Source organism: Acomys russatus, chromosome 7 (assembly GCF_903995435.1).
Source record: "Acomys russatus chromosome 7, mAcoRus1.1, whole genome shotgun sequence".
NCBI classification, from domain to species: Eukaryota; Metazoa; Chordata; class Mammalia; order Rodentia; family Muridae; genus Acomys; species Acomys russatus.
In genome coordinates this window covers 54030057-54058012 of record NC_067143.1, presented here as the reverse complement: position 1 = coordinate 54058012, position 27956 = coordinate 54030057, and the positions used below count along the sequence as shown (strand labels likewise).

At 49.6% G+C, this 27956-nt stretch overlaps 1 protein-coding gene across 1 annotated transcript; it reads right to left on the bottom strand.

Moving 5' to 3' along the window:
- Window positions 1-46: 46 nt before the first annotated feature.
- On the bottom strand, window positions 47-27941 carry Xndc1n (XRCC1 N-terminal domain containing 1, N-terminal like). The gene is made up of 22 exons (XM_051149330.1): window positions 27927-27941; window positions 27595-27736; window positions 25551-25706; window positions 22781-22959; window positions 20703-20785; window positions 20180-20352; window positions 18397-18469; window positions 17236-17366; window positions 16451-16556; window positions 15537-15577; window positions 13769-14493; window positions 11680-11892; window positions 10611-10775; window positions 9941-10115; window positions 8383-8583; window positions 7779-7941; window positions 7165-7257; window positions 2811-3003; window positions 1891-2018; window positions 1708-1786; window positions 987-1116; window positions 47-438 (listed from the first exon to the last, which is right to left on the bottom strand). Exons 1-22 carry the CDS (start codon window positions 27939-27941, stop codon window positions 47-49), a joined length of 3756 nt encoding a protein of 1251 aa, XP_051005287.1.
- Between the last annotated feature and the right edge of the window lie 15 nt (window positions 27942-27956).

Below are 27956 nucleotides of genomic sequence, written 5' to 3'. Positions count from 1 at the left end.
CTAGATGGCTGGACTCAGGGACAGAAGAGACCCTTCCATTTAGGACTCACTCGCCCTTGGTCTCCAGACCTTCCTCCAAGGCCAAGTCCCCTGCCCCCTCCGCTTCTTGCGCCCTGTGCACCAGCACATGAGCAGGGGAGGAAGGGCGGGACTCTACAGAAGCTGGAGTCCCAGCGTCTATTGTAGCTTCAAGGCCAGCTTCTAAAGAGACTTCGGTCTCCACAATCCCAGGCATGGTCAACTCTGCTGGCGTCTCATGGGTTGGGGGACCCAGGTTCTGGAAGCTGTTACGCACTCGGGTAATGTATCGACTGAGGATGCTAGCACCATCAGGAGGCCGTGGTGTCCCTCCTGCCGCCAGAGTCTTCTGCACACTGGCCACCTCACTTTGCAGTCGGGACACAGTCTTGGTCAGCTCTGTCAGTCTGTTGCCCAGGTCTGAGATGGATCATGACAGAAGGTGCGCCTGCTCAGTACCTCTTCTGTTTACCCCCCTGCCCCCAGCCCACCCTCCTGAACCCTGGGATACCCTGTCTGGATTCTAAGGAACGACTGGAAGAATTGAGGGGTCTGGCAGGTAGAATGTGAGTACTGATGGAAGAGCAGCAATAAAGAAGGAAAAGCTTAGCCAGGTCTGGTGGTGCAAGCTTATGATCCCATCTATCTGGGAGACTGGGGAAGAAGATGGCAAGTTCAAAGCCAGCCTAGGCTTCAAAGTGAGCTCAGGACCAGCCTGGGCAGAAACTTAGTAAGACAGGGAAGGGTGAAATGGGAGGTGGAGCAGGGGTGGGGGGTGGGGGAGATGGAGTATCTGAGTGCACGGGTTGAATGAGAAAATGAGCATATAACAACATGTAAATAAAGGTAGAGTAATTGAGTAAAGGAACTAGCTGGGCAAGATGTGGCGTGTGAGTCTGGATGTGGGCACTCTTCCCAGGGAAGCCAGGAAGAGCAAAGGGGGAGGGTTAGAGGTGGGGACCACTGACCCTTTCGACGAGTCTCCTCGAACTCACGCCGGGCAGTTTCTATGTAGCGCTGCACCAGAGCCTTGATAACTCGCAGTCGGTAGGACCCAGGCTCTCCTTCCCCGGGCCCTGCCCTTGTCCCAGGGTTGGTCTGCAATGGAGGGCAGAGTGAATTCCCTACTCTACCTTCTTCAAGGGAGAGAGGCAAAAATCTATGCAAGCATTTTGTCCCTGGCCCGTCTCCTAAAGTGCAGCCCTGGAGATTAGATGGGAGCCAGCTAGGGGAAGCAGACTGTGAGAGGAAAGGGTGTCTAGAGTGTGTGATAAAGGCTGAGAGGTGGGGTAGGGTGGGAAGGAAAGATTGAAGACGTAGTGGCAGCCATGGGGCAAACCAGGGAAGCGTTACAGTGCAGATAATGGTGGGTCAGTGAGGCACTCAGACGCCCAGCTGCCTCTTTCTGCCTGTCAGCTTTCTCATTCTTCAGGGGGCTTTTCCCGTATGCTATTAAATGACCCATGCATGTCTGATAGCCTGGTTGTCTCCGGGGTGGAGGTGGCATGGAATTATGTTTAGGCTGCAGGACGTGGGACTAGAAATGTAGGGCCCATCCAGAACCAGGAAGATGAAAATTAAGGCTGCGTGACAGAGTGGGAATTGGGATCGGGCTCTCAGGGGGCAAACGATGATGACGGCTTAGGTATGACAGGTGAGGAGGCAATGTCAGGCAGAGATGGTACTCACAAAGGTTGGGATTGGGGGATAGTCTGACTTCTTGCCTTTGCAGCAGGAGGTGCAACAGCAAATGAAACGGAAAATTCTCCTGAGAGATCAACAATGTGAAAAGAAGTTAGTCAGGGGGCGGGGCCGAGGAAAGTAGGGTAGGAGCTGGGCGGTGTAGACGGGTAAGAGCTCTGAGGCCATCACCTGAGAAGGTAGAAAGCAGCCTTCGGGGAGGGCAGGATGTTGAAGGGCACAGGCAATGTCAGGCCCTCTCGGAAGTAGGACAGGTAGAGCTTGGAGCGAGCAAACTTCCACTCCACATCAGCGTCGTCCTGGGGACCACAAGGCAGGAGGCTACACAAGGTCCATGCTGGCAACAGCCCCTTCTCTCACGCATGCTGTCTCTCTTTATTTATTTACTTATTTATTTTGGTTTTTCGAGAGACAGGGTTTCTCTGTACAGTCATGGCTGTCCTGGACTTGCTTTGTAGACCAGGCTGGCCTCAAACTCACAGTGATCCACCTGCCTCTGCCTCCCGAGTGCTGGGATTAAAGGCATGCGCCACCACGCTTGGCCCCTTGGCTGTCTCTCTTAATCTTAGTCCCATCTCTTGTTCTCCGGTGTGCCAACCACTTTCTTCTTGTTCGTATTTCCACCCCCATCAATCACCCACATTTCCCTGGCATGCCTGCAGGCCCAACCCATCCACTTCCTTCTTGTGTCCCCACTTACTTTTTGTTTTGTTTTGGTTTTTCAAGACAGGGTCTCTCTGTGTTAGCCTTAGCTGTCCTGGACTCACTTTGTAGACCAGGCTGGCCTTGAACTCACAGCGATCCATCTGCCTCTGCCTCCTGAGTGCTGAGATTAAAGACGCGCACCACCATGCACAGCCCAAAATAAACTGCCCTCCCACTTACTTTTAAACAATGCCTCCACACTGAAGACACCACCACAAGAAAAAGTGCAAAGAGCAGTGGACTTGGAGTCTGTCAATACCAACAGTAGTACTGAGACCCTTGTTGTAGGAGAATTGTCCCAAGCCGTAAAGCAATAGTGGGAGCAGAGCAGGGGCCTTTGCACCCTATCCTCTCCTCCCCATCCTAGCCTGGGTCAGGTGACACACCTCAATCTTCTGGAAGGAGTTGGTGATCATGGCAATGAGCATGTTGAGCAGCACGATGACCATGACAATGGTAAAGATGCCGTACATGGCCCGGCCCACGAACTCAGCCACCAGGAACTGAGGCATGTCCACCACTTTGTGCTCTTCCATGCCGAACATGGTCCAGAACAGAAACTGGAAGGTTTCGTTGAAACTGACATGGTGCGTCAAGTGAAAGACAGAAAAATGGGAGTAGGGTTGGGAGAGAAGCCTGGGTCCTCCCCAGACACACTCCTCTCCCCTGAAGACCTAGCCAGAGGTGCTCAGTATCCGGGAAGCCTTTGGGCCGCACTTGCATTTCTTTCTTTTTTCTGTTTTTTTTTTTTTTTTTTTTTTTTTTTTTTGGTTTTTCGAGACAGGGTTTCTCTGTGTAGCCTTGGCCATCCTGGACTCACTTTGTAGACCAGGCTGGCCTCGAACTCACAGCGATCCACCTGCCTCTGCCTCCCGAGTGCTGGGATTAAAGGCGTGTGCCACCACGCCCAGCTTTTTTCTGTTTTTTGAGACAGGGTTTCTCTGTGTAGCCTTGGCTATCCCGGACTCACTTTGTAGACCAGGCTGGCCTCGAACTCACAGTGATCTGCCTGCCTCTGCCTCCCAGAGTGCTGGGATTACAGGCGTGCGCCACCATGTCCAACTGACACTTGCATCTTGCATTTCCTAGCACCAATCTTTATTCTTTATTTAAAAACATATTTTATTTTACTTGTGTGTGTATATGTGTGTGTCCTGAGTGTATGGATGTGCACCATGTGCATGCAAGAGCCCACAGAAGGCAGAAGGAGCAGTGGAGCCCTAGGAACTGGAGTTACAGGTAAGTGTGAGCCACCATCTGGGTGCTGGGAACCAATCCTGGGTCCCCTACAAGAACGGTAAAGCTTTTAACTGCTAAGCATCTCTCCACCTTTATTCTTTTGCTTAATCAATATTTACTGAATGAAGAGGGTGCTAAGCACACAGTGATGTATAAGACAAGCAGAATCCTGCCTTTAAGGTGGGGTTAGAAATGAGGGAAGAGGGCTGGAGTGATGGCTCAGAGGTTAAGAGCACTGACTGCTCTTCCAGAGGTCCTGAGTTCAATTCCCAGCAACCACATGGTGGCTCACAACCATCTATTGTATGATCTGAAGTCTCTTCTGGCCTGCAGGTGTACATGCAGGCAGACACTATGTATAACAAATAAATCTTTTTTTAAATAAATAAATCTTTAAAAAAGAAATGAGGGAAGAGGTTCTAGAGAGATGGCTCAGTAGTTAAAGAGTACTGACTGCTCTTCCAAAGGACCTGGGTTCAACTCCCAACACTCACATGGCAGCTCACAACTGTCTGTAACTCCCAAGATCGGACACCCTCACACATACATGCAGGCAAAACACCAATTCACATAAAATAAAAATTTAAAAATTTAAAAAGAAAAAGAAAAGAAAAGAAACGAGGGAGGAATGGCTTCTGAGAGGTGGTTATGGACCACACAGGTACAGAGCCTCACAGAACAAGACTAAAGTATACCATGGCCTTCCAACAGCAGGAATCTATGAAGAGTTCTGGACCAAGAGGGGCACCTGAATGACATTGGAAAAGATCATGTTGGTTGCTGTGACTACATGGGAGACAGAAGAGGAAGGCACAAAGACAGGAACATTTCCTGGTCTGGGTGTGGTGTACAGCCCAGAGGCAGCAGCCCCAGTGCTGCCTCTTCCAGGAAGCCCCTCCTGATCTGTCTTCCCCACCAATCCCAAGCAGCATGCGCTCATCAAGTGCTCACTGTCCTGGCCACATTACCCTTTGTATTTGGGTAGAGTTGGGGTGGGGGAAGGCACCTGACTCCCTGCATCTTGGCTCCAGCCTGCAGCGGGTAAATGGCATCATGGTGTAGGTGTGGCCCTTGGTCCAGAACACATCTCCATTGTAAAGGCACTAGGAGAAGTTCTTTTACTAACAGAGAGGTGTTCTAACATACTGGACCTAAACTACTTGCAGTCTATACCCACTGAATTTAACATCTGAAGACAATTTTGAGGGTGAGTGGATCTGCCTTTTGTCCCTCTGCCCCCCCACATGGCATCAAGGGAGATCTGCCTGAATTTGACCCAATCTATTAGACATCCACTTGCTAGTTTTCAGTACTCCTGGCTACCCTGAGCCATAGGCCTGCCATTTACCTCACCGGAAAGCTTCAGCCACATTGCTTTCAAAATTGCTTACATTCACATATTTTTAATTATATTTTACTTATATCTGTGTGTGCCTGTTTGTGCATACATGTGTGTGTGGTCTCAAAATGCCACAGCACAGGTGTGGAGGGCAGACAACTGGCAGCAGTCAGTTCTTGCCTTTCACCATGTAGTTCCTGGGAACCCGACTGATGTCATCAGGCTTGGCCGCAAGTTCCTTTATTTATGGAGCCATCTCATTAGGTCAATTAGGTCTCTGTCTCTCTGTCTCTCTGTCTCTGTCTCTGTCTCTGTCTCTGTCTCTCTCTCTCTCTCTCTCTCTCTCTCTCTGAAACAAAGTCTTATGAAGCCTGAGCTAGCCTCGAACCTATTAAACAGCTGAGGATGACCCCTGCACTGGAGTTATAGGATGTGCTACAGCGCACAGCTAGGAGCAAATACTTCAGTAGAAGGATGGAAGAGAATAAATGTCAAACAACTGGCAGATGTGAAAAGTCACTGTTCCAAAATGTTTATTGTAGAAACCTTTTCAGTAAAACCATCTGGGTGGGCACATGGCCTATAATTCCAGTATTGGGGGTAGAAACAGAAGGATCAGGGGTTGAAAATCATTCTCAATTATACATCAAGTCCAAGGTTATCCTGGGCTACTTGAGAGCCTATCTCAAACTCCACTCACCCTCAAAATCGTCTTCAGATGTTAAATCCAGTGGGTATAGACTGCAAGTAGTTTAGGTCCAGTATGTTAGAACACCTCTCTGTTAGTAAAAGGACTTCTCCTAGTGCCTTTACAACGGAGATGTGTTCTGGACCAAGGGCCACGCCCTCACCGTGCTCCTCTAATGTGCAGTGGCGCACACCTTTAATTCCAGCACTGGCGAGGCAGAGGCAGGCAGATCTCTGTGAATTTGAGGCAGGACTGGTCTACACAGTAAGCTCCGGGAGAGCCATAGCTACACAGTGGGACCCTGTCTCAACAAACAAACAAAGAGACAAACAAACAAGCAAACAAAAAGTGCTCCAAGAAAGAAAGGGGGAAAAAAAAAAAAAAAAGATCAGAAAGAAACAGATCAAGCAAATGACAGCAAAACAATGAGCAGTGAAGCTTTGTGAAGGGTGCGCGTGCACAGTGAAGGGTGCGGGTGCCCAGGGAAGGGTGTGGGCGCCCAGGGAAGGGTGTGGGCGCCCAGGGAAGGGTGCGGGTGCCCAGTGAAGGGTACGGGTACGCAGTGAAGGGTGCGGGCGCCCAGTGAAAACTGCGGGTACCCAGTGAAGGGTGCGGGTGCTCAGTGAAGGGTGCGGGAGCCCAGAGAAGCGTGCGGGCGCCCAGGGAAGGGTGCGGGTGCCCAGTGAAGGGTACGGGTACGCAGTGAAGGGTGCGGGCGCCCAGTGAAAACTGCGGGTACCCAGTGAAGGGTGCGGGTGCTCAGTGAAGCGTGCGGGCGCCCAGGGAAGGTTGCGGGTGCCCAGGGAAGGGTGCGGGCATCCAATGAAAACAGTGGGTACCCAGTGAAGGGTGCGGGTGCCCAGTGAAGACTGCGGGTACCCAGTGAAGGGTGCGGGTGCTCAGTGAAAGGTGTGGGTGCCCAGTGAAAACTGCGGGTACCCAGTGAAGGGTGTGGGTGCTCAGTGAAGGGTGCGGGTGCCCAGTGAAGACTGCGGGTACCCAGTGAAGGGTGTGGGTGCTCAGTGAAGGGTGTGGGTGCCCAGTGAAGACTGCGGGTACCCAATGAAGGGTGTGGGTGCTCAGTGAAGGGTGTGGGTGCCCAGTGAAAACTGCGGGTACCCAGTGAAGGGTGTGGGTGCTCAGTGAAAACTGCGGGTACCCAGTGAAGGGTGTGGGTGCTCAGTGAAGGGTGCAGGTGCCCAGTGAAGGGTGTGGGTGCCCAGTGAAGGGTGCGGGTGCTCAGTGACTTTCCTCATTTAGTGTTTTCATGAGATTGACATTTTCCAAAAGAAGAGTTGGAACCAAGAGAATATCTAAGTGGATATATCAGTAAGTGTCAGAGAGAATCAGTGAGGGCTTGGGCGAGTAAGAGACTGAGCTGAGTGAACCAACGAGGGAGGGAGAAAAACATGCTAAGATGGAAGGCCTCCCCCTCCCAGCTGCCCGTCCCCCCTGTGCCCCAGCCTCAGCATACTTGCCCAGCTGCTCTGTTTCCTGATAGGGCACATAGATATTGTTGAGGCCACAGAGGAAGGCGGTCAGGATGATCATGAGGATGAACATGAACCTAGCAGGGAGTAGGGCGTGGAAGGGTCAGAGTGCGTCCCTACCCTAGAAGTCAGGCTCTGTGAGGAGGAGCTGGGGCAGGGCAGGGGATGGATGGCCTTTTGGTTTTTTGCCTTTCTGATTTCAATTTCTAGAAAAGGAAAAAAAAAAAAAAAAAAAAAAAAAAAAAAAAAAAAAAAAAAAAAAGAAAAGAAAGAAAGAAAAAGGGAGGCATAGCGGTGTCGAAGAACTGGGATCAGAGACCCCGCCAAGGGCCCTTTCTGCTATTGGTGGTTTGTGATTGTGGCTGCGGTGGGAGCTGTAACCCTCCCAGCTGAGAAATGCACATTTACACTTCCAAAGTCTGCCTCTAGGTTCTCGGGTTCGGAGATTGCTGGAGCTCACAGTCCTGTGGGAGGAACACAGGTCAAGAACCCCCATACCCCTCAGAGCTGAGGAATTTCAGAAGATAGTCTGTCGGGGATGGGGGTGGGAGGTAGGGGGAGGAGCCATAGGCAGGGAGGGTATGAGGAGAGTACACACCGGATCATGTCGTCAATCATCCTGCCAATGGAAATCTGCAGAGTGCCCAGTGACTCGTGAGCTGGCAGAATATATGCCAATCGGGTGAAGCTGAGCATGCTGGTAACAGCAAAGAGCACCTCGGCCAAGAACTGAGGGTCTTCTGTGCGCCACTCACTTCGCTCTGTGCAGGGTAGGATGGAGCAGTGGCTGGGAGCCAAGGAAGACTTGCCTTGGGACTCACTGCTGGGTTGAGGCAATGTGATGGTAGGCCCCATTATCAACTTGACTGACTTAGAGTCACCCAGGAGACACACCTCAATACATCTCTGTCAAGGTGTTTCTGGAGGGGTTTTTCTGAGCAGGGAAGACCTACCCTGAATGTGACTGCGTTCCTGGACCGGCTAAAAGGAAAACACAAGTGGAGCTGAGCAGAGGAGCATTCAAATCTCTGCTTCTGTGGATACAATGTGACCACCCGCCTCTGTACCCATCATGCCTTCCTCACCAGGATGTACCTTGTCTCTTCAAGCAACAAACCAAAATAGCCTTTACCCATCTTAAGCTGCTTTGCTGGGTACATTATCACAGAAAAGAGAAAGATGACAAATACAAGGCTCCTCACCTGCTGTGGTGAAATAGCGGCAGGTGGTGCTGTCTGAGGTGTCCTGGCAGTGCATGTAGGCAAGCCCAGCCAGGAGGAGGCGCAGTGCAAAGGACGCCAAGTACAGGGACAGGATGACCACATCCAGGAAATTCCACCAGTCCAGCAGGTAGCTGCGCAAGCCTTCAATCCACACTTCCTTACACTCAAACCAGAGGAAGCCTGGAAGGGGATGGGGGTTAGGGTGGGGGGTGTCAGGAGAGGAGTCAGCCCAGCCTTCCCCCTCTTCCGGGACACAGCCAGGTTGCAGTGGAAGGGGTTTAGTGGGATGGGGGAGCTGAAACATTTAATTCATCCAAGTGCAAAGTGACCTTCTGGAAAAATAAGGATCTCCTCATTGGTGCAGACTGATCTCATGATTGATGTGACCTGTACAAGGAACTAGGCAGATGGTACCCAGAGAGCAAGAAGCACAGGATGGGCTGGGCATGGTGGTGCACACCTTTAATCCCAGCACTCAGGAGGCAGAGGCAGGCGGATCGCTGTGAGTTCGAGGCCAGCCTGGTCTACAGAGTGAGTCCAGGACAGCCAAGGCTACACAGAGAAACCCTGTTTCGAAAAACAAACAAACAAACAAACAAACAAAGCACAGGATGGTGGCGGTCTACTGTTCTTCCGGATCCCCGCCAAATTAAAAATTCTGTTAGGCAAATATTTAAAATATTTAAGGATTCCTTTTTATTTACTTATTTTTAAATTTTAACATCCCTCCCCCGCCCCCCGTGTGTATGTGTATGTGTGTCTGTGTGTGTCTGTGTGTATGCATGGCCACTTGCCATGACACACGTGTGGAGGTCAGAGGACAACTTGTGGGAGTTGGTTTTCTTTTCATCAGGGTCATCTCAGGTATTGGATTCAGGTTGTCAGGCTTGGCAGGAAGTGCTTTTGTTCACTGAGTCATCTCAACCACTAGCCCTCTTGACAAAGAGTCTCGCTATGCAGCCCTGGTTGGCTTTGACTGTTCCAACCTCTTGCGCGTTGTGTATCACAGCACCCAGCTGTTTTAAGATCTTGATTTGGGGGCTAGCGAGTTGGCTCAGTGGTTAAGAGCAATATCTGCTCTTCCAAAGGTCCCAGGTTCAATTCCTAGCGCCCACATGGCAGCTCACAACTGTCTGTAACTCCAAGATCTGACACCCTTACACCAATGTGCATAAATTTAAAAATTAAATAAAAATATTAAAAAAAAAAAAAAAAAGATCTTGATTTGAAGGGGCTTTAAATGGTCAGCCTGCTCAGTGTGGCCCAGTACCACACTTGGACAGGGGGACATTGGTAGCTGGACACTCTTGTTTTTTTTTGTTTTTTTTTTTTGAGACAGGGTTTTTCTGTGCCCTGGCTGTCCTGGACTCACTTTGTAGACCAGACTGGCCTCGAACTCACAGCGATCCGCCTGCCTCTGCCTCCCGAGTGCTGGGATTAAAGGCATGCGCCACTACGCCCGGCTCTAGCTGGCCACTCTTAAAGGGCTCTCTCTCTCTCTCTCTTTTTTTTAAAGGGCTCTCTTATCCATACATACCTGTGACCCAAATCATGTGTAGCGAAGTCTCCCAGACGCTCTGGCTGCGGCCTTTGAAGGTGCTCAGCTGAGTCTCCATTACCAGGGACTCTCCCAGCAAGAAGATAAGGAACCACAGGTAAGAGGCAGAGTGCAGCAGGAACTTCAACACTGGGATCTTCAGCAGGCGACCCAGCTTTGGCGAGACAGGAAAGCACGGGTGTCAGAGGCCTGCTGTCATCCTCTAGACTGCTGGGCCCCCATGTGAGTCTGCAGCTTTCAGATCCACCCACTCACCTAGGCATGTTCTAAGAAGGATGTGGCGGGCACCAGGCCCTATATTTTCTATCTGTTCTTTCCTTTGCAACATGTGAGGTCAGTGTTGTTACGCCCCCAGCCATGCCCCCCCCCAATTTTTTTTAGTGTGTGTGTTGTGGGGAGGAGCTCATAGGAAAAGTCAAACTCAACTAAAATGAAAGTAGGATCAGCGCCACTAGTATTTTAAACCCCCTTCTCTTAAAACCACTAGGCAACCCAGCCAGGACTCTCTCTCCAGTAAGCACCTCTCCATTTCTCTTGCCACACTCTGGCAGTTTTTGCAACGTCTGTCCCTGCCCCCAGATCCCTGTCCCCAGTGGCAAGCTTGCTTCCAAAACACAAACCAAGGCATCATTCATCTTATTTTTAGTACCCGGGACTTGGGTGCCAGCCAGTAGCCAATGCAGAGAAAGGGCATGGTGAGGAAGATGAGAAAGGCGACAAAGAGTTTCCAGATGGTGGTGCTCCCACGCCAGCCAGCCAGGTTCCCACACCAGATGGAAGACAGAACTTGCTGGCAGATGGGGTGTGCTACAAACTAAGCAGAGATGGGCTGTGAGAGGAGATGGCCACTGGGCAGGAAGGTCAACAGAGCTGGTTGGATGCAGAGCCCTTACTTCCTGCCATGGAGGTTGAACCATCCTTTGTCTCTGTGCCAGCCCACCCAGAAGAGAGGGGTCTCACTTGCCATATGACCATGGGCAAGTACATTCGGGAGGCCTCAGCATGGAGAACAGACTGAATGTGAAGATATTCTGAGACTCTTCATGCCCCACAGCCTTGAGTCAAAGTCAGGCAGAAGGGGTTAGAGCTTGGGGGTCTAAGTCCCAGAATCCTCAGCGTTCCCTGCCTCAGTACGTATATGTAGCAGATATCTGGATGAATGATCTTGAGTTTAGAAGGGGCATGGAATAGGGGTCTCCTGTCATGAGGGCCAGGCCAGTGGAGACGGCACCCGGCAAAGTTTTGGTAACATGCCTTGTGGGTCAGGCTGTTTACATGTGAATGGGTGAGGAATCAGGGCTGTGGGAGGCTGGACAGGGATTCTGTCTTTAGCTTGGCTGTGGGTAGGGCATCTAATAAGACAATGAAGAAGAAAAAAATTGCTAGGCATTGAACACCTTGCTATAGTGAGGTGCTGTAGTCTAACAAGTCTAGGCCAAAGGCAAGAGGCAAAGCTACGTCTGTATGAGACCTGAATGTGGGATCTTGATAGTGATTGCTTTTCCAAGCGGGGTGAGTGCTCAGACTGAAGGAAACCAGGAGGGGATGGGCAACTTCCCCTCCTGCTGTCAAGGGCTCCTATGGAAAAGTATGCAGAATCAAGGTCTCAGAAGGTCCCTAGGATAAAGTCATAGGGTAAGGCTGAAGGGGGACATGCCCTAGAGGGGGCACGACAAGGGGGCAGGGTGAGGGAGGGTAGGCAGTAGGGCCCAGCTGACCTGCTTCTGGTTGTAGTTGACAGCCAGGCGCAGTCTTGCCAGGTTGGGGATGCCCTCCTCAAAGGCCTGGCCCAGGCCCTCGGCCTCAGGCTCAGCCTCACTATCCTCAGCCAGGTCATTGAGAACCGCAGTGACCTCACTCTGATTCCGGCACATGCCCAGCAGTTCAAAGCCGTAATCCTGGCAGAGGGACTCCAGGGCAATGTACTGAGGCTGTAAGAGAGGTGTGTGTGTGTGCGCCATCAAGGCAGCGTGCCCCTGTCCCCCGCAGTGTCACTTCTGTCTGCTGTCACTTCGTTCTCCTCAGCTACCTCATCGATCCTTCTGCGTTACCTTCACTTACCTGATGCTATCCCCCCATCTTATCAACAAGTCTCTTCAGCCCAAACCTACCACCTTTGCCTGTTCCTTGGACTTCTCGAATTCCTGATTCTCGTGCCACTGTAACTCTGACTCCACATACTTTAACCATGGTTATTGTGTGTGATGTGTGTGCAGGTACGCATACCATAGCACACAAGTAGAGGTCAGGGCAACTCTGTAGAATTGGTTCTCTTTCTACTTCTTTGTGGGTCCCGGGGATTGAACTCAGGTCAGGCTTCTGCAGCAGCCCCAAGAGCTTTTCCTGCTGAGCCTCCTCGCTGTCCCACCCCTTATACTTTTCTTGTGCCCATTTTGTTCGTCTTTTTGAGCTCACCTTCACACGGAACCGGTACTGGCAGTTTAAGGGGATGCAGGAAAGAGCAAGGAGTTCTTGGGTGCTTATTTTCCATTGTATCCTTTTATTTGGTGCTTTTCCTCTGAACAGCATCTAAGCCAGTCTTTGAAGGCCTAGGTTATCTTTGGTCCACCCCAGATCCTCATACTTTTTTGGGGGTTGGGGGAACTGTTGAGGTAGGTCTCATGTATTCCAGGCTGGCTTCAAACTTGCCAAAGATGATCTTGAACTCTTATCATCTGGCTCTACCCCCCAAGGGGTGGGATTACAGGTATGATCTACCAGAGGTAGTTCTGGGGATCAAAGTCTGGACCTTATTGATGGGAGGCAGGCGCTCTGCCCACTGAGCTCTGTCCAGCCTCATTATATACCTTCTGCTAGGCGAGACAGGGTTCCTCTGTGTAGCCTTGGCTGTCCTGGCTTTGTAGATCAGGCTGGCCTTGAACTCACAGGGATCCACCTGCCTCTGCCTCCCAAATGCCTCTGCTCATCTTCTAACCAGCCTCTTCCACAACTTTTTTTTTTTTTGGTTTTTTGAGACAGGGTTTCTCTGTGTAGTCTTGGCTGTCCTGGACTCACTTTGTAGACCAGGCTGGCCTCCAAATCACAGCAATCCGACTGCCTCTGCCTCCTGAGTGCTGGGATTAAAGGCGTGCGCCATTGCACCCGGCCTCTTCCACAACTTAAATGCCCTTTTCCTTAAGAATCTTCCTGACCCAGGCATGGTGGTACATACCTGTAATCGCAGCACTTGGGGAGTTCGAGGCCAGCTTGGTCTACCAAGTGAGTTCAGGACAGCGAAGGCTACCCTGTCTCAAAATATAAAACAAAAACAAAAACAAAAAATGTCTAAAAAGAATCTTCCTGAAACACCAAAGCCATAGGGCGCTCTTCCTTTTCCTGCTTTCTGTGCTTTGCAAGCCCTGTGAGAAGCATCCACAGAGGCACTGAGGAAAGTCCTGGCAGCATCTTGTCTCCTTTTCCCATCTATGATCACAAGTGTGAGAACCCCAACACACACAGTGCTCCAGGTGAGCATACAGCGGGTACCCCAAAAGGGCATACTTTACTGAATGTCATGTCTAAGTCTTCAGCTGTTTTCTATTTTCCTCTCTTCCATCCCTTAGATGGATCTAGAACACCGCTAGGGTATGAGCTGTACTCCCTGCCTAAGCCAAGTGCCTCTGGAGTGCTGTCACCAAAACGAAAGCCTGTTCAAGATGGAATTGTAGATCTTAAAACCAGAGGCCTCAGCCTCTTTGGCCACTTCTGAAACTTCCTAGAACTCCCACCACAGCCAATCCTGTCCTGGTGCGACAGCAGACCGTGGGCACCGAGGGCAGGATGGAGTGAAGAGAGGAGGCAACCAACCTTAAACTCAGGCTCCTTTCGTGCCAGGCGCCTGAGCTCCCGGCTGAGCTGAAAGGCGGCCAGCATGGCATCCTCACTGGCCAGTGAGAGGTGAGCCCGGCTTGCAATGCCTCGGTAGGTGTTGATTCGGGATAGCGAGAATTTCAGCAGGTCATATCTGCGGGCATTGCTGCACTCAAGGCAGGCACAGGAAACTGGGTGGGGCCGGGCAATAGTGTGGCCCTGGTCCATAAGCAGCTGGGCAATCTCATACAGGTCCTTCTGACAGGCCAGTGTGAGTGGAGTGACCCCAGGGGCAAAGCGGGAGCCATCGATGGACGAGTCGAAGAAGGCGAGAGAGAAAGACTTGGTGTCTACTTTCCGACCTTTCTCCCGTTCCAGCCGAGCTAGCAGGCGGCGTACCACTGCTGGCTGGTTTGTGTCCACAGCCACCAGCAGAGCTTCGTGGATCTGCCGGAAGTCGAACTTGACGTTGGCCAGCAGCACATCAGTGATGGCCTCATGGCCCAGACGGATGGCCAGATTGAGGGCTTCCCTCCAGGAGCGATCCTCAGACTCTTCCACGTTCCGCAGAGGCCCACCTGGCCCAGAGCCTGAGGCATCCGAGCTGGACTCTAGCAGCTGCTGCACCAGACCCAGCTGGCCCTCCTGGATGGCCCCCAGGAGTGTGGGCGGGAACTTGAGCTTTTTGTTCACAATCTCAGTCCAGTTGGGCTGTGGCTGGGTGAAGGAGGAGAGAGGACAGCACTCTTGAGTCCCCAAACCTCTCTGGCTGGAGGCCTCCCACATCTTCTGCCTTCTGGCCTCCCCCCTCGACAATCAGCTATTATTATGCCTTCCTTGCCCCAAACACACATCACCAACACACGCTGCCTTGTCTACCTACTTATTATGTACTTCCCTGCTAGGGAAGTGTTAGAGTGGGGACTATTTTTCCGGCCATTTCCACTCTCATAAAAATCCTACCTAACAGGGCCCACTGTCAGTTCCCTGAAGAGAGGTGATGAAAGCAGGCGCTGGGGCCACACTAGGAGCCTAGCCCGCACACAAATACACAGAATCCAGTTCCCAGCCTACTCACTTCATCTTCCAGCTTCTCAGCTCTCTGAAGGACAAGTCCAGACATGTCCACAGGGAGGGTCTTTCGAGACAGGGTTTCTCTGTGTAGCCTTGGCTATCCTGGACTCACTTTGTAGACCAGGCTGGCCTCAAACTCACAGCGATCCCCCTGCCTCTGCCTCCCGAGTGCTGGGATTAAAGGTGTGGGCCACCATGCCCGGCCACAGGGAGGGTCTTTAAGCTGGGCTTTCTTTAAGCTCTTTCTCTGTGAAGAGGAACTCCCCCTCTACCAAACGCTCTCACTTTGCCTTCATCTTTGGAGGGCCTCTCTCTCCTCCTTGGTACTGTTTGTTCCTGCTCTTCTACCAGGCCCAGCCCTCTGCTCTTTCCTTCTAGGCCCAGGATCAGGGCTCTCCCACCACCAGCGCTATCTGTGCCTGTTCCACAGCTAGGCTGTCCCTGCATCCCTGAGGGCAGTGAGGAGTGGAGTGAGACTGGGATGAGGAGGAGAGAGAAGCAAGGATCTCTTACCGAGAGGGGATCCATGGCCGCACCCACCTCTGGGCAGGGGCTGAAGGCTTGAACTCCCACTCCTGCTCTCCCGGCTCGCCTGTGACTGTGCCTGGCCTCCTCCTTCACCCCCACTCAAAGCCCCACCCTGAGCTCTCCCTTTGCCAGGACCAGCTGCTCTCTCTCTGCCCTGTACTCTGGGGATGGGGAACTGGTGTTAGTGCCGCACGATGACATCTCCTGGGAAAAGGGAAGAGTACATAATTCTTCAGAGCAGAATTTGGCTTGTCCTAGTCCAGGGGACCTTTCGGAGACACTGTGGTCCAGCTGTCCCATAGAACGACTGGGAATTGGATTTGTTCAACCCTTACAGCCACGCCTAGAACCATCTACTCCTTAGAAAGGGGCCTCTCTGGTCCCTATAGCAGCCCTATGTGCAGGAGGCTGAGGGGTTTTCCTGCTACTGAAGGTCCATTTCAGACTCACTGTAAGTAAATACTAAAGTTATGGATCAGTCATCTGATTACACCTAGGACAGAGACCCATGAAGGATACAGAAGGTCAAGGCCACACAAGACTCAATATTAGCTTCATGCTCAAGACTCACTCTTCTTTGCAGAACATCAGGGGACTTTATAATTTCCAGACAATATTTTCCCTCTGACTAAGCCTCAGTTTTCCTTTCAGGAAAATGGGCATTAGGGTAAGTACCATTCACCGAGGGAAACACAGTCTAGGTAGTATCTTAAGGCCTTGGAGAGAGCACCAATTCTACCAAACAAACTCCTAGGGAAAAACATCCTTATGAGAATTGGTGCCATGGTGACAAAGCTTTGACACCTGGGATTGGGGAATGAGCTGGGTCCAGAAGTGCACTCAGGCAGGCAGAGTCCTGAGGTAACAGGTGAAGGGAGAACCAACTCTTCGTAGGCACAAGAGATCCATTCCCCAGGCTCCAGCATAAAGGGTCAACAGAACTTCGTGGCTCAGGCTGGAAAACCTTCCCCACACATGCTGGCATGTTCTTCTATTTCTCTCGCTGAGAAGCGTAACTCGCAAATAGGGCACTGGACCCAGGAGGGTGGCGGTGAGCTCTCTGGGGAAGACACCCACAGCACAGACTGCGAGGAAGACGAGGAGGCAGGAGAAGCTGGCTGGGGTGGGGAGCTCTCTCCACAAGTGGCAGCATGCAGAGGAAGCGTCTCCACGCTGAAGGAGCCTAGAGAGGAGAGGAGAAAAGGAGACAAATAAAGTTGGGCCTGCTCCCAGGCAAGCCGTGGGAGGGGAGCTCTCTGCTGCCACAGTGCAAATGCTTGTCTGGAAAAGTTCCCACGGCTGAGCATTTCAAACCTGAGAGACACTGTCATGTATCTGTTACTAGGGACATGGATGTCCTCACAGAATATTGAGTCTACTGGAAAAGGTCAGCTATGAACATAGAGAACATTGCCAATAGTCTCGGACAAATCAAAACTCTATGTGTGAGTGTGAGTGTGTGTGTGTGTGTGTGTGTGTGTGTGTTTGTGAGTGTGAGTGTACCATATCACCAACTTACGGAAACCAGAGGGTGATTGGATATCTTCTCACTTCTCCATCTGATTATTTGAGACAGGGTCTCCTATTGTACCCAGAGCTAACTCTCTAGATGGACTGCCCAGTGAGTCCCAGGAACCTATCTCTATACCCCCAGTCTGGGGCGACAGATATGGGCCACCACACCTAGCATTATGTGGGTGCTGGGGATACAAACTCAGGCCCTCCTAGTTGTGCATCAAGTACTTTACCCACTGGGCCATCTCCCCAGCTTCTACCAAGCGTTTCTGCCAGCGTTTATAGACTTCCTATCTTCCTCAATAAACGCCTGGTCTCCATATCCCACGGTAATCAATGTAACTCACCTGCACAAATGGGACACTGTCTAGTAGCCTGGACACCACCATCATTACTTTGGGTCTGAGGCCGGTGCTGCCTGTGTCTTGCTCTTCCTGTCCCCCTCCTACTTGGCTGAGAACTTGAGTTGGACAACGGTCTGTGGGATAGAGCAGGTTAAGGCCAGCTATCTGGGAGAGGCAACAAGGGATGAAAGAACACAGTGGAGACAGTAGCTCAGAGTCCTTGCTTTCCACTCCTATGACAGACTTGAAAGAAGGCAGCTAACCTTTGAGCCTTGACAACAGAGCTTCTAACATTGTCCTCAGCTTTTAAAAATTAATTAATTTTGAGCCAGGCATGGTGGCACATACCTTTAATCCCAGTACTCAGGAGGCAGAGGCAGGCAGATTGCTGTGAGTTTGAGGCCAGCCTGCTCTACAAAGTGAGTCCAGGACAGCCAAGGCTACACAGAGAAACCCTGATTGAAAAACCCAGAAAAAAAATTTTTTTTTGAGTTAGGGTTTTACTATGTAGCTCTGGATGGCCAAGAACTTGCCATGTCGACCAGGCTTTTCCAGAACTCACAGAGATCTGGCTATCTCTGCCTTCTAACTCCTGGGATTAAAGGCATTTGTCATCATGCCTAGCACCTTTTTCTTCCACTTTTCTGTTTTCCAAGACAGGGTTTCTCTTTGTAGCCTTGGCTGTCCTCGACTCACTGTGTAAACCAGACTGGCATTGAACTCACAGAGATCCTCCTGCCTCTGTCACCCAAGCCCTGGGATTACAGGTGTGTGCCACCGAGTACAGCTGAGTGAGATAGATATTTTGTACCATAAAATTAGCCTTTGGAAATATGGATTAAAGATATTTCCAAGCTGAATAACTATCGAACATTTTTATCAACCGCAAAGAAACTCCAAATGCGTCATCATCACTGCACAATCCTTCCATCTGTTCACACACATACCAGCAACCACCAACTTCAGGCTGGCCTGAGACTTGCTGTGTATATCCACAGTCTGGCCCTAGTAGTGGACACACCTGTAGTCTTCCTGCCCTCGTCCTCTGAGTGCTAGCCTTACGGGCCACTTGGTTGTAGTCTAAAGTGTGCAGGCCTGATAGAAGCAAGCGTGGGGAAGGTTCTGGAGAGCAGTGAGGCCCGAAGATGACTGCTGCCCACCTACCTTGGTGCCTGTACTTTCCTTCGCTTCCTTCTGCCCGTATCCTTCTTCCCATTTTGTTCTTCTGCTCTGGGCTCTGCGTTAAAAATGCTCATTAATTATTTCTCATCACACCAGGCATGGTGACACTTGTCTTTAATCCTAGCACTCAGGAAGCAAGGCTGGAGGACAGCACGTTCAAGGCCAACCTGGGATGGAGCATGAGAGCCTTTCTTGAAAAACAAAATTAGCAGTTTACAAAAGGCCTCCACACTTTAAGTTTCCTTTTGAGATACTCTATCTTCTTTGTTTGTTTATTTTTTTCCCTTGTTCAAGTCTGATTTGAAATGCTTATTCCTACAAGGCCTTTCCCTGGACTCTCTGAATCTTGTCTTATCATCTTTTCCTTCAAAGTACCCATGACAAGCATCTCTTAAGATATGAGCATTGTTAGTTTGTTTGTTTGTTTGTGTTATTTTTTGAGACAGGGTTTCTCTGTGTAGCCTTGGCTGTCCTGGACTCATTTTGTAGACCAGGCTGGCCTTGAACTCACATCGATCCACTTTTCCGAGTGCTGGGATTAAAGGTGTGTGCCACCACCGGCCACCTGTTATTTTGTTTATTATAGTATCTCTGGCACTGTACAAGGCCAGCAATAGAGCTATTCAATAAATACCTGTCAAATAAGTGTTAGCAAAAGCCAGCAGAAACTATTTACTTATTTATTTGGGATTTCAGCAACACTTGGTACAGCATTGAACATATCTCAAAGTGCTTACAGAATCTCCATACCTTATCGAGAGCAGCTACCCCAAGTGCTTGGTTTCTTTTCAGTCTCCTCTTAAAATTATAAGTTTATATGGCCGGGCATGGTGGCACACGCATTTACTCCCAGCACTCGGGAGGCAGAGGCAGGTAGATCTCTGTGAGTTTGAGACCAGCCTGGTCTACAAAGTTGAATCTAGGTCAGCCAAGGCTACACGGAGAAACGCTGTCTCAACAAACAAACAAACTTTTCTCCTTCTAGCCACTGAAATGACTCCCATTGCCCACTGCCTGTTTGTATTGAGGGCCCCTCTGAGTGTGGGTGATACCTAGTAGTATCTGTGTATAGAAACACACTGACTGCTAGGGTGTAGTGGTGCACGCTTTTCACACCAGCACTTGGGATCTGTGAGTTCCAGGTCAGCTAAGAGTTAAGTGATGAAACCTTATTTCTGGGGATGGGGGGGTGGTGGGGGTGGTGGTGGCGGGTGAAGCTCTAACTTCTAGCTGGCACTCTCTGCTTCCCTTTTCTTTTGTTTGTCACTGAAATAGCTGCCACACTGTGAGACACCGACTCACCAGCCTCCAAGAATGAGCTGGAACAGCATCCTTTCCAGAAGAGCCCTAGACAACTGCAGCCGTTTCTTTCTTTTCTTTTCTGAGCCAAGGTCTCGCCTCGTGTTACTCAAGCTGGCTTGGAGCTCTCTATGTGGCTGACAATGACCTTGCCTATTGACCCTTCTGCCTCCTCCACTTTCCAAATGTTGGGACTGAGGTGTTCACTATAATTGCCTGTCTGAGATGACCAGAGCACCAGCACTGCAACAGCTCAGGTATTATTTGATTTAACTCTTCCTATAAACACAAACTGAGGCAAAGACAAATTCTTGATTCCTAGGCCAGTGTTCTTACAGTTCGTATACAGGATTTAATTTCTCTTCTTCCCTTCACTTGACGACAGTGAGCTCTCCCCGTACATCGTGGTAGAGCCAAGCAAGAAGGGCTGTGCTAGGTAGAGGAGGGCTACACCAGGGGGCCTCACCTGCACTCTCTGGATGACCGGAACCTGCTTCCCCACGGCTGTCGTCTGGGCTTACCACACTGGCTGGAGGCGCCTTACGGGCAGCAGAAAGCACCATGCGGGCTGCCCGCCCCAGAGGCCCTGGCTGCAGTTGCTTCAGCATACCTTTAAGCTCTGAAATTTTCTTGGTGCTCCTACAGGGACACAGTATTTAGTTTGACTAATGCAGACATTATTCTATTCACTTGAACCAAGAAAGATGGTCCACTATCCTGACATGTTTAGACCCAAAGGGTTTTTGTTTTCTTTTGTTTTGCTTTTTTAAAGTTTTGTGAAACAGGGTTTCTCTGTGTATCCTTGGCTGTCCTGGACTACCTTTGTAGACCAGGCTGGCCTCAAACTCACAGAGATCCACCTGCCTCTGCCTCCCAAATTCTGGGATTAAAGGCATGCGCCACTACGCCCAGCTTGACCTAAAGGGTTTTTGTGCTATGAGCTATGTGGTCTTTCCCTTACAGGAGAAATATCAACAGCAGGTACTTACGTCTGGGGATCTGGGAAGAATGTCCTCCGGATAGAAGGATTATTCAGCCAGGGACTAGGGTCAGACTCCAGCACAGAAGACTTCTGAGGAGAAAATGGAGAAGTAAACAATACCCAGATTCACCAGCAGAGGGCACTGTCCCTTAGGAACCAATATGACTGTATTCACAGTATCTTTCATAGGCCATATTTGCTGCTGTGAGCAAAGGGTGAGGCTTTTGTATGCTGAGGGATTTTTCATGATCAGAAGGGCTCTGGGAATAAAAGACTCCACACCAGAGTAAAAAAGACCTATGGGGACTGGTGGAATGTGTAAACTTTTGAGTTTGTCTCTTATAAACTTAAAAAATATATATGTCACAATTTAAATTTATACATAAATAAAATGAAATTGTATAGGTATGTATTATAGAAAGCTCAAGACCAGCTACAGAGCAAGGCCTTTTCTAAAAAAAGAAAGAAAGAAAGAAAGAAAGAAAGAAAGAAAGAAAGAAAATGTATATTTGAACATTAAAAAAAGCTTATAGCCGGGCGGTCGTGGCTCATGCCTTTAATCCCAGCACTTGGGAGGCAGAGGCAGGCGGATCGCTGTGAGTTTGAGGCCAGCCTGGTCTACAAAGCGAGTCCAGGACAGCCAAGGCTACACAGAAAACTCTGTCTTGAAACAAAACAAAACAAAACAAAACAACAACAAAAACCTTTTAATCCCAGAGGCAGAGGCAGATGGATCTCTGTGAGTTCAAGGCCAGCCTAGTCTACAGAGTGAGTTGAAGACAGCCAAGGCTGTTACACTGAGAAACCCTGTCTCAAAATACAAAATCAACCAACCAACCAAACCCCAAACTAAAAATACACCCCTCCCCCAAAACCCATTATTCCAGGGCCATGTGGCACTCAGGAGGCAGAGGCAGGCAGATCTCTGAGGCCAGTCTGGTCTACGGTGACAGCCAGAGAGACACAGAGAAATCCTGTCTTAAACCAGAAAGAAAACTCATGAGAGATTTACCTGCCTCTGCCTTTCAAGTGCTCAGATGAAATGACATAGTCAGGTACATATCTAAAGATCCAGAGGGCTTTTCAAGGCAGTGGGGCAGAAAACAATGTCAGAGGGGCTGCCTTGGGGCTTTCAAGTGCTGAAAGTGATAGCTTCCTGCAAACCCAGAAATAACATATGAGGTGAAATTGAGATCCGAAAACAATTTCAATTGTCTAAAGAACAAATGGCCAAACAGCTTTGTGTAGACTATTCAAGGCTTGCTCACATCTCTACTATTTAAAAGAAGAGGGGCCGGGCATAGTGGCGCATGCCTTTAATCCCAGCACTTCAGAGGCAGAGGCAGGGGGATCGCTGTGAGTTCGAGGCCAGCCTGGTCTACAAAGCGACTCCAGGACAGCCAAGGCTACACAGAGAAACCCTGTCTGGGTTTAGAAAAACCTAAAATAATATTAATATTAATATTAATAAAAGAGGAAAAGGGAGGAGTTTATTCCACCAGACCAGGGTGTTAGGTCCAAAGGACACTCCAACTCTCCAAACTGCGCAAGGCAGTCCAAATATCTAGAAATGGGCTCATCCTGGACTATAGGAGGATTTCTGGTGGGTAGATAAAGCCAGCAATCCCCAGGAACTTGTGAAGCCAGTTCCCCTCTAGCAAAAGGACTTAATTCCTGTATTATTGGCAGGAGAGACAAATGGCTCCCTGTGGTGCCTATTAGCTTAGGAAAGTGCATGCTGGCATTTATGCTCGCTGGGTATCTACCTGTTCCACATGTCCTTGCCCTTCTTGTCTCCTCTCCTGCCCTAAACTCTGTCTAGCTCGCAGGCTTCTATCCCTTCAGCTACCCCTTTTCCTTATAACTCTGCTATCTGATCTCTCTCTCTCCCCCCCCCCCCCCCCCCCATCCCCTGCTATTTCCACCCCCTCTCAGATAGCACCATGGACTGGTCATGTCATTACTTTATACACAAGGAATCTATTATTCTCTCTCTCTGTTTACTTTTCTTCAACTGAGCATTCGGTTCTAACTGGGAATTGAAAAGCTAGAGAAAACGAAATTCTTTCCCACCATTGAACATACCTGGTTCAGCCCAGAGCTCTCAGGGGCTGAGGGACCCATCACTGGGTCAGCCGAAGAGTCCAGAGAGGAACGCACTTGTAGGAAGGCCAGGCCAAAGGACTGATGACGTGTGAAAGGTTGGGAGCAGGTCAATCGAAGTCGATCCCATGATTCTCCTGAGGCTGGAGTCAGGAAATCATCTCAAGGAAAAAAACAGAGGAAGGAGGGGCTGGAGAAATGGCTCAGTAGTTAGGAACACTTGCTATTTGTTGAGACCCACTTCTTTGGGTAGCACAACTACAGACATTTTATTTCATGTCCACCAGGCACATCTCCGCTTGTTGCTGATGCATAGGAAGATGTATGCACGGCCAGGTTGACCATAGACTATGTTTATGATCAACATACCCTACAACCTTTTGTTTTGGAGACAGGGTTTCTCTGTGTAGCCTTAGCTGCCCTAGAATTGCTTTGTAGATCAGGCTGGCCTCGAACTCACAGCGATCCGCCTGCCTCTGCCTCCTGAGTGTTGGGATTAAAGGCATGCCCTATGGCCTTATTAATCAACAAAAATTCCCCAACTGCCAGGCACACTTTCAAGGTCAGCTATAACTTCTTGTTAGCAAAATAACAAGTAAGAGCTGACCACCCTGTTCCACTGTCCACACCCCCTCCCACTCTCCCCCCAACCCCTGTATGAGCTAATTGCAGTTTTTACCTTTAAATATGCAATACAACTTCCCCTCAAGGACTTGGTTCAGATTCCGAGCTGGCTGCCTCACTGAGCTCAGAAAATAAAGGTTTCATTTTAAGCGTTTTGTCTTGCCCATCAGACCGTTTGTCTGTTTTATGGTTGTCATGCCAAATTTTGTTTCTATGTCTGTAATATTATTATGTCTGCAAATTTGTTCTATTGTTTAAATGTTGGCTTATGTTTTATATTCTGAGATAAAGGACAAACGTCATTAGCTGGCCATTAGTTCTAACTCATTTCAAAGATTCCCAGAAAGAGAGACAGCGAAAACCAATAAACTGCCGAGTGTGGTGGTACATGCCTTTAATCCCAGTACTCGAGAGGCAGAGGCAGGTGGATCGTTGTGAGTTTGAGGCCAGCCCTGGTCTACAGAGTGAGTCCAGGACAGCCAAGGCTACACAGAGAAACCGTATCTTGAAAAACCTAAACCAAACCAAACCAAAAAACCCTGATAAACTAGCTGTGCCCTTGGAGCCCAGCAACTCTAGTTCTAGGGGATCCCATAGCCTCTTCTGGCCTCCTCAAGCACAAGTTCATATAAACACCCTCCTACATATACATAAATTAAAAAAAAAAAACATTTAAAGAGGAGAGAGAGAGAGAAAGAGAGAAAAACTGGGCATGCATTGCATGGTGGTAACCTCAGCACTTGGGAGGCAGACAGGATCAGGAGCTTAAGGCTAGCCTTAGCTGCAAAGCAAGTTTGAGGTCACTTACACGAGACCTTGGAGAGAGGGAAGAGAGGGGGAAGGGCTGTGTGCGTGTATCTGTGTGTGCATGTGGGCTCAAGCGACAGAGAAGAGAATGTGTTGCACTAACAGTTATTAGGCAGGAGGCAGGAAGAGAAAACAAACTGAAGGAAGTCAAGACAGAGCCACAGCTAAACAGCAAACGTCCCTTCAGGTTTTGCTACTCAGGGTTTGGAAACAGGTGAGGCAGGCCCTTTCAGCCTAGTTCCTTGTCTTTTTCTTCTTTTCTTTTTTTTTTTCTTGAGACAAAGTCTCTCTGTGTAGCCATGGCTGTCCTGGACTCACTCTGTAGACCAGGCTGGCCTTAAACCGACAGCAATCCACCTGCCTCTGCCTCCCAAGTGCTAGGATTAAAGGCGTGCTCCACTACCGCCTGGTTATAGGAATCATATCTTTAAAAAAAAAAAAAGATTTTATTTATTTATTTTGTTTTTTTGAGACGTGTCTCTGTGTAGCTTTGACTATCCTGGACTCGCTTTGTAGATCAGGCTGGCCTTGAACTCATAGTGATCCTCCCACTTCTGCCTCCCAAGTGCTGGGATTGAAGGTGTGCGCTACCACTGCCGGGCTAAGATTTTAATTATTTATTGTATATGATGCCCTATTTGCATGTATACCTATATGCCAGAAGAGGGCATTAGATCACATTACAGATGATTATAAGCCACCATGTTACCGGGAATTAAACTCAGGACCTCTGGAGAACAGAGAGTGCTAAGCCATCTCTCCAGCCTCCAAGAATTATCTTATGCATCTGTTATAGTGTCCAGTGAACACAGAGATTTGCATAAGTAGAATTCATGAAACACCGTATATTACATAAATATAGCCAGCATGTATACAGCCTTTTACCACATGTAGAAATTCTATACTTTTTTGTGTGTGTGTTTGCTAGAAATTAAACGCATTTATTCTAATAAAATCCTATCAATCACTGGGTGTGGTGGTATATGCGTGCAATTCCAGGACCTGGGAAACAAAGGCAGGAAGTAGTTAAGGCTAGCCTGGGCTGTACATTGAGACCCCGTCTCAACAACCAGAACCCTAAAACACAATAATGTATCAGATGCTAACAAGTCACAGGGCAAATATAAATCACAGCTCATAAATATCCCCACCAATCACACCAGGCAGAACTCACCCACGGGCATTAGCTTAGCCTGTTGCCCTAACCGATGGGGCTAAACCCTTGCACAGGCTCGCTCCCCCAGTGTATACCCGGCAGTGCTCCGACCTGCCCCTACACTGCACCCGGAAACACCCGGATATCTGCTTTTGCCCTCTTTACCATCTTTAAACATCCGGACCCCTGAGCGGTTCTTCCCCTCCTTTGAATCAGTGAGGGACATTAGCATGGTTGCAGGGAGAAGGGTGATGAAAGGCCTGTCCAGGGGCCAGGAAGAACGACCCACATCAATCTGTACAAAAGCACAGCCACAGTTACCTGGGGAGAAAAAAAATGGCGAAGGCTTAGGATGACAATGGCTACCCGTGAGAGCACTGGGCAGGAAGAGGACACCCCACTCTAGAGCTAGTCGGGAGGCAGAAAGTGCTGGCAACACGTGGAGTCCAACTGGAGAGGAGTGAGACCCTAGTCCATTAAATGACAGTGAAAGTTCACTGCGGCCGACTCGGCCTGAAACCTGCCCTGGAAGGCGCTGCGAGGAGCCCAACATCTTTCTGTGCTGAGACAGCCAAGACAGAGTTGCTTGGTTTTGGTTTTTGTTTTGAACAGGGTTTCCTCTATGCAGCACTGGCTGCCTGAACTCGCTTTGTAGACCAGGCTGGCCTCAAACTCACAGCGATCCTCCTGCCTCTGCCACCCGAGTGCTGGGATTAAAGGTGTGCGCTATCACGCCTGGCTCAGCCTGCTTTCTTGTAGAACCCAGTACTACCACCAGCCCAGGGATGGTACCATCCACAGTGGGCCCCCACATCAATCACTAATTAAGAAACTGCCCTACAGGATTGCCAACAGCCCAACCTTATGAAGGCATTTTCTTTTCTCTCTTTCCTTTTTTTTGGCTGTTTTTTGAGACAGGGTTTCTTTGTGTAGTTCTGGCTGTCCCAGGACTACCTCTGCAGAGCAAGCTGGCCTCAAACTGGAGACATTTTCTTTCTTTTAAAGGATTTATTTACTTACTATGTATTCTGTGCTCTGCCATGCAGTACACCTGCAGGCCAGAAGAGGGTACTACATCACATTCTGGATGGTTGTGAGTCAGCACGTGGTTGCTGGGAATTGAATTCAGGACCTTTGGAAGAGCAGTCACTGCTCTTAACCTCTGAGCCATCTCTCCAGCCCTGGAGGCATTTTCTTAATTGAGGCTCCTTCCTCTCTGATGACTTTAGCTTATATCAAGCTGACAAACAAACAAGCAAAAAACAAAAACAACCCCCCCCCCACCAAAAAAAAGGCATTGGGGGCTTGAGAGATGGCTCAGCAGATAAGAACGCTATCTGTTCTTCCAGAGTTCCTGAGTTCAATTCCCAGCCCTTTTCTATCATGTGGTTGTACATGCAGATAGATAATTCATACATTAAATAAATAAAATCTTAAAAAAAAGCAAGCACATCAGTGATCCCCAGGCAGAAGCTCATCTCACACTGGGCGTGGTGGTGCACTCCTTTAATTCCACCACTCAGAGGCAGATGTGAGTTCGAGTCTACAAAGCTAGTCCAGGACAGCCAAGGCTACACAGAAAAACCTTGTCTCAAACAAACCAACCAACCAACCAAACCAAACCAAAATCCCCCAAAAAACAACCCCCCAAAACCCCAAACCAAACCAACCAAACAACAACAACAAAAAGAAGCTTATCTCTACCTCCCAAGTGCTAGGATTATAGGGAGTATGCCGACACAACTGGCGTTGTGTGTTTGTGAGTTTGGGTGTGTGTAGAGGTCAAAGGATAACTGCAGGCATGGGGCCTCATCTTCCGCCGTCTCTGTTTTTCACTGCTGTGCTAGCCATATTAGCTTGCCCACGCACCTTCTTCCTCCTGTCTCCCCACACGAGCACTGGGGTTACAGGTACGGATTACCCTATCTGGTTTTTATATGGGCTCTGGGGATTCAAACTCAGATCCTTACACTTGTATGGCAAGACTTCTCCTACTGAGCCACCTCTCTAGTTTTAAACGTGGGTTCTGGGGAGTCAAACTCAAGGACATCATTACTAACTGAGCTACAGCCTCTGCTCCCTACGCTCTCTGTGAATAAAGACCCTGGAGTTCTACCACACCAACCCTTCTCTCCGGGCAGGGCTTATTCCAGAAGGCTGCTCAGTCAGAGGGACCTGAGACAGTCGAGGGGAGCGTTAGTCATCTCACCGACATCGATATAGCTGATGTGCACAGCCCTCTCCAGCTGCAGCTCCACTTTCAGCTGCCCGCTCTTGTCCTGAGGGCAGCTGAGCCAAGGCCCCCTATGGCTGTCTGGGTTCAGCAAGTTCTCCACAGGGTATTTGGGGTCCTACATCAGAGAGAGGAAGAGAAAAATCAGGAGGGTTTTTGAGCTTACAGGGAAAACACGACATGACACGTAAGGATAAGGCAAGTTGTTAATTCTAAACCTGCTGAGGCCTCTCAGCATGACAGAAAGGCACGGGGCACCCAAGGAACTCAAGACAGCCCGACTCTCACACAGCGTAGCTATCACTCACCTCTAACTCACTCATCAGGTCACCTCAGCT

Coding starts and splice junctions, on each gene's coding strand:
- Xndc1n (XM_051149330.1), bottom strand. Junction 15,578..16,450: donor TCTTCCTCGCAGTCTGTGCT/GTGGGTGTCTTC, acceptor CCCTTTTCCCAG/GAGATGTCATCGTGCGGCAC. Junction 14,494..15,536: donor AACACCAGTTCCCCATCCCC/AGAGTACAGGGC, acceptor TCTCCTCCTTCA/CCCAGCCACAGCCCAACTGG.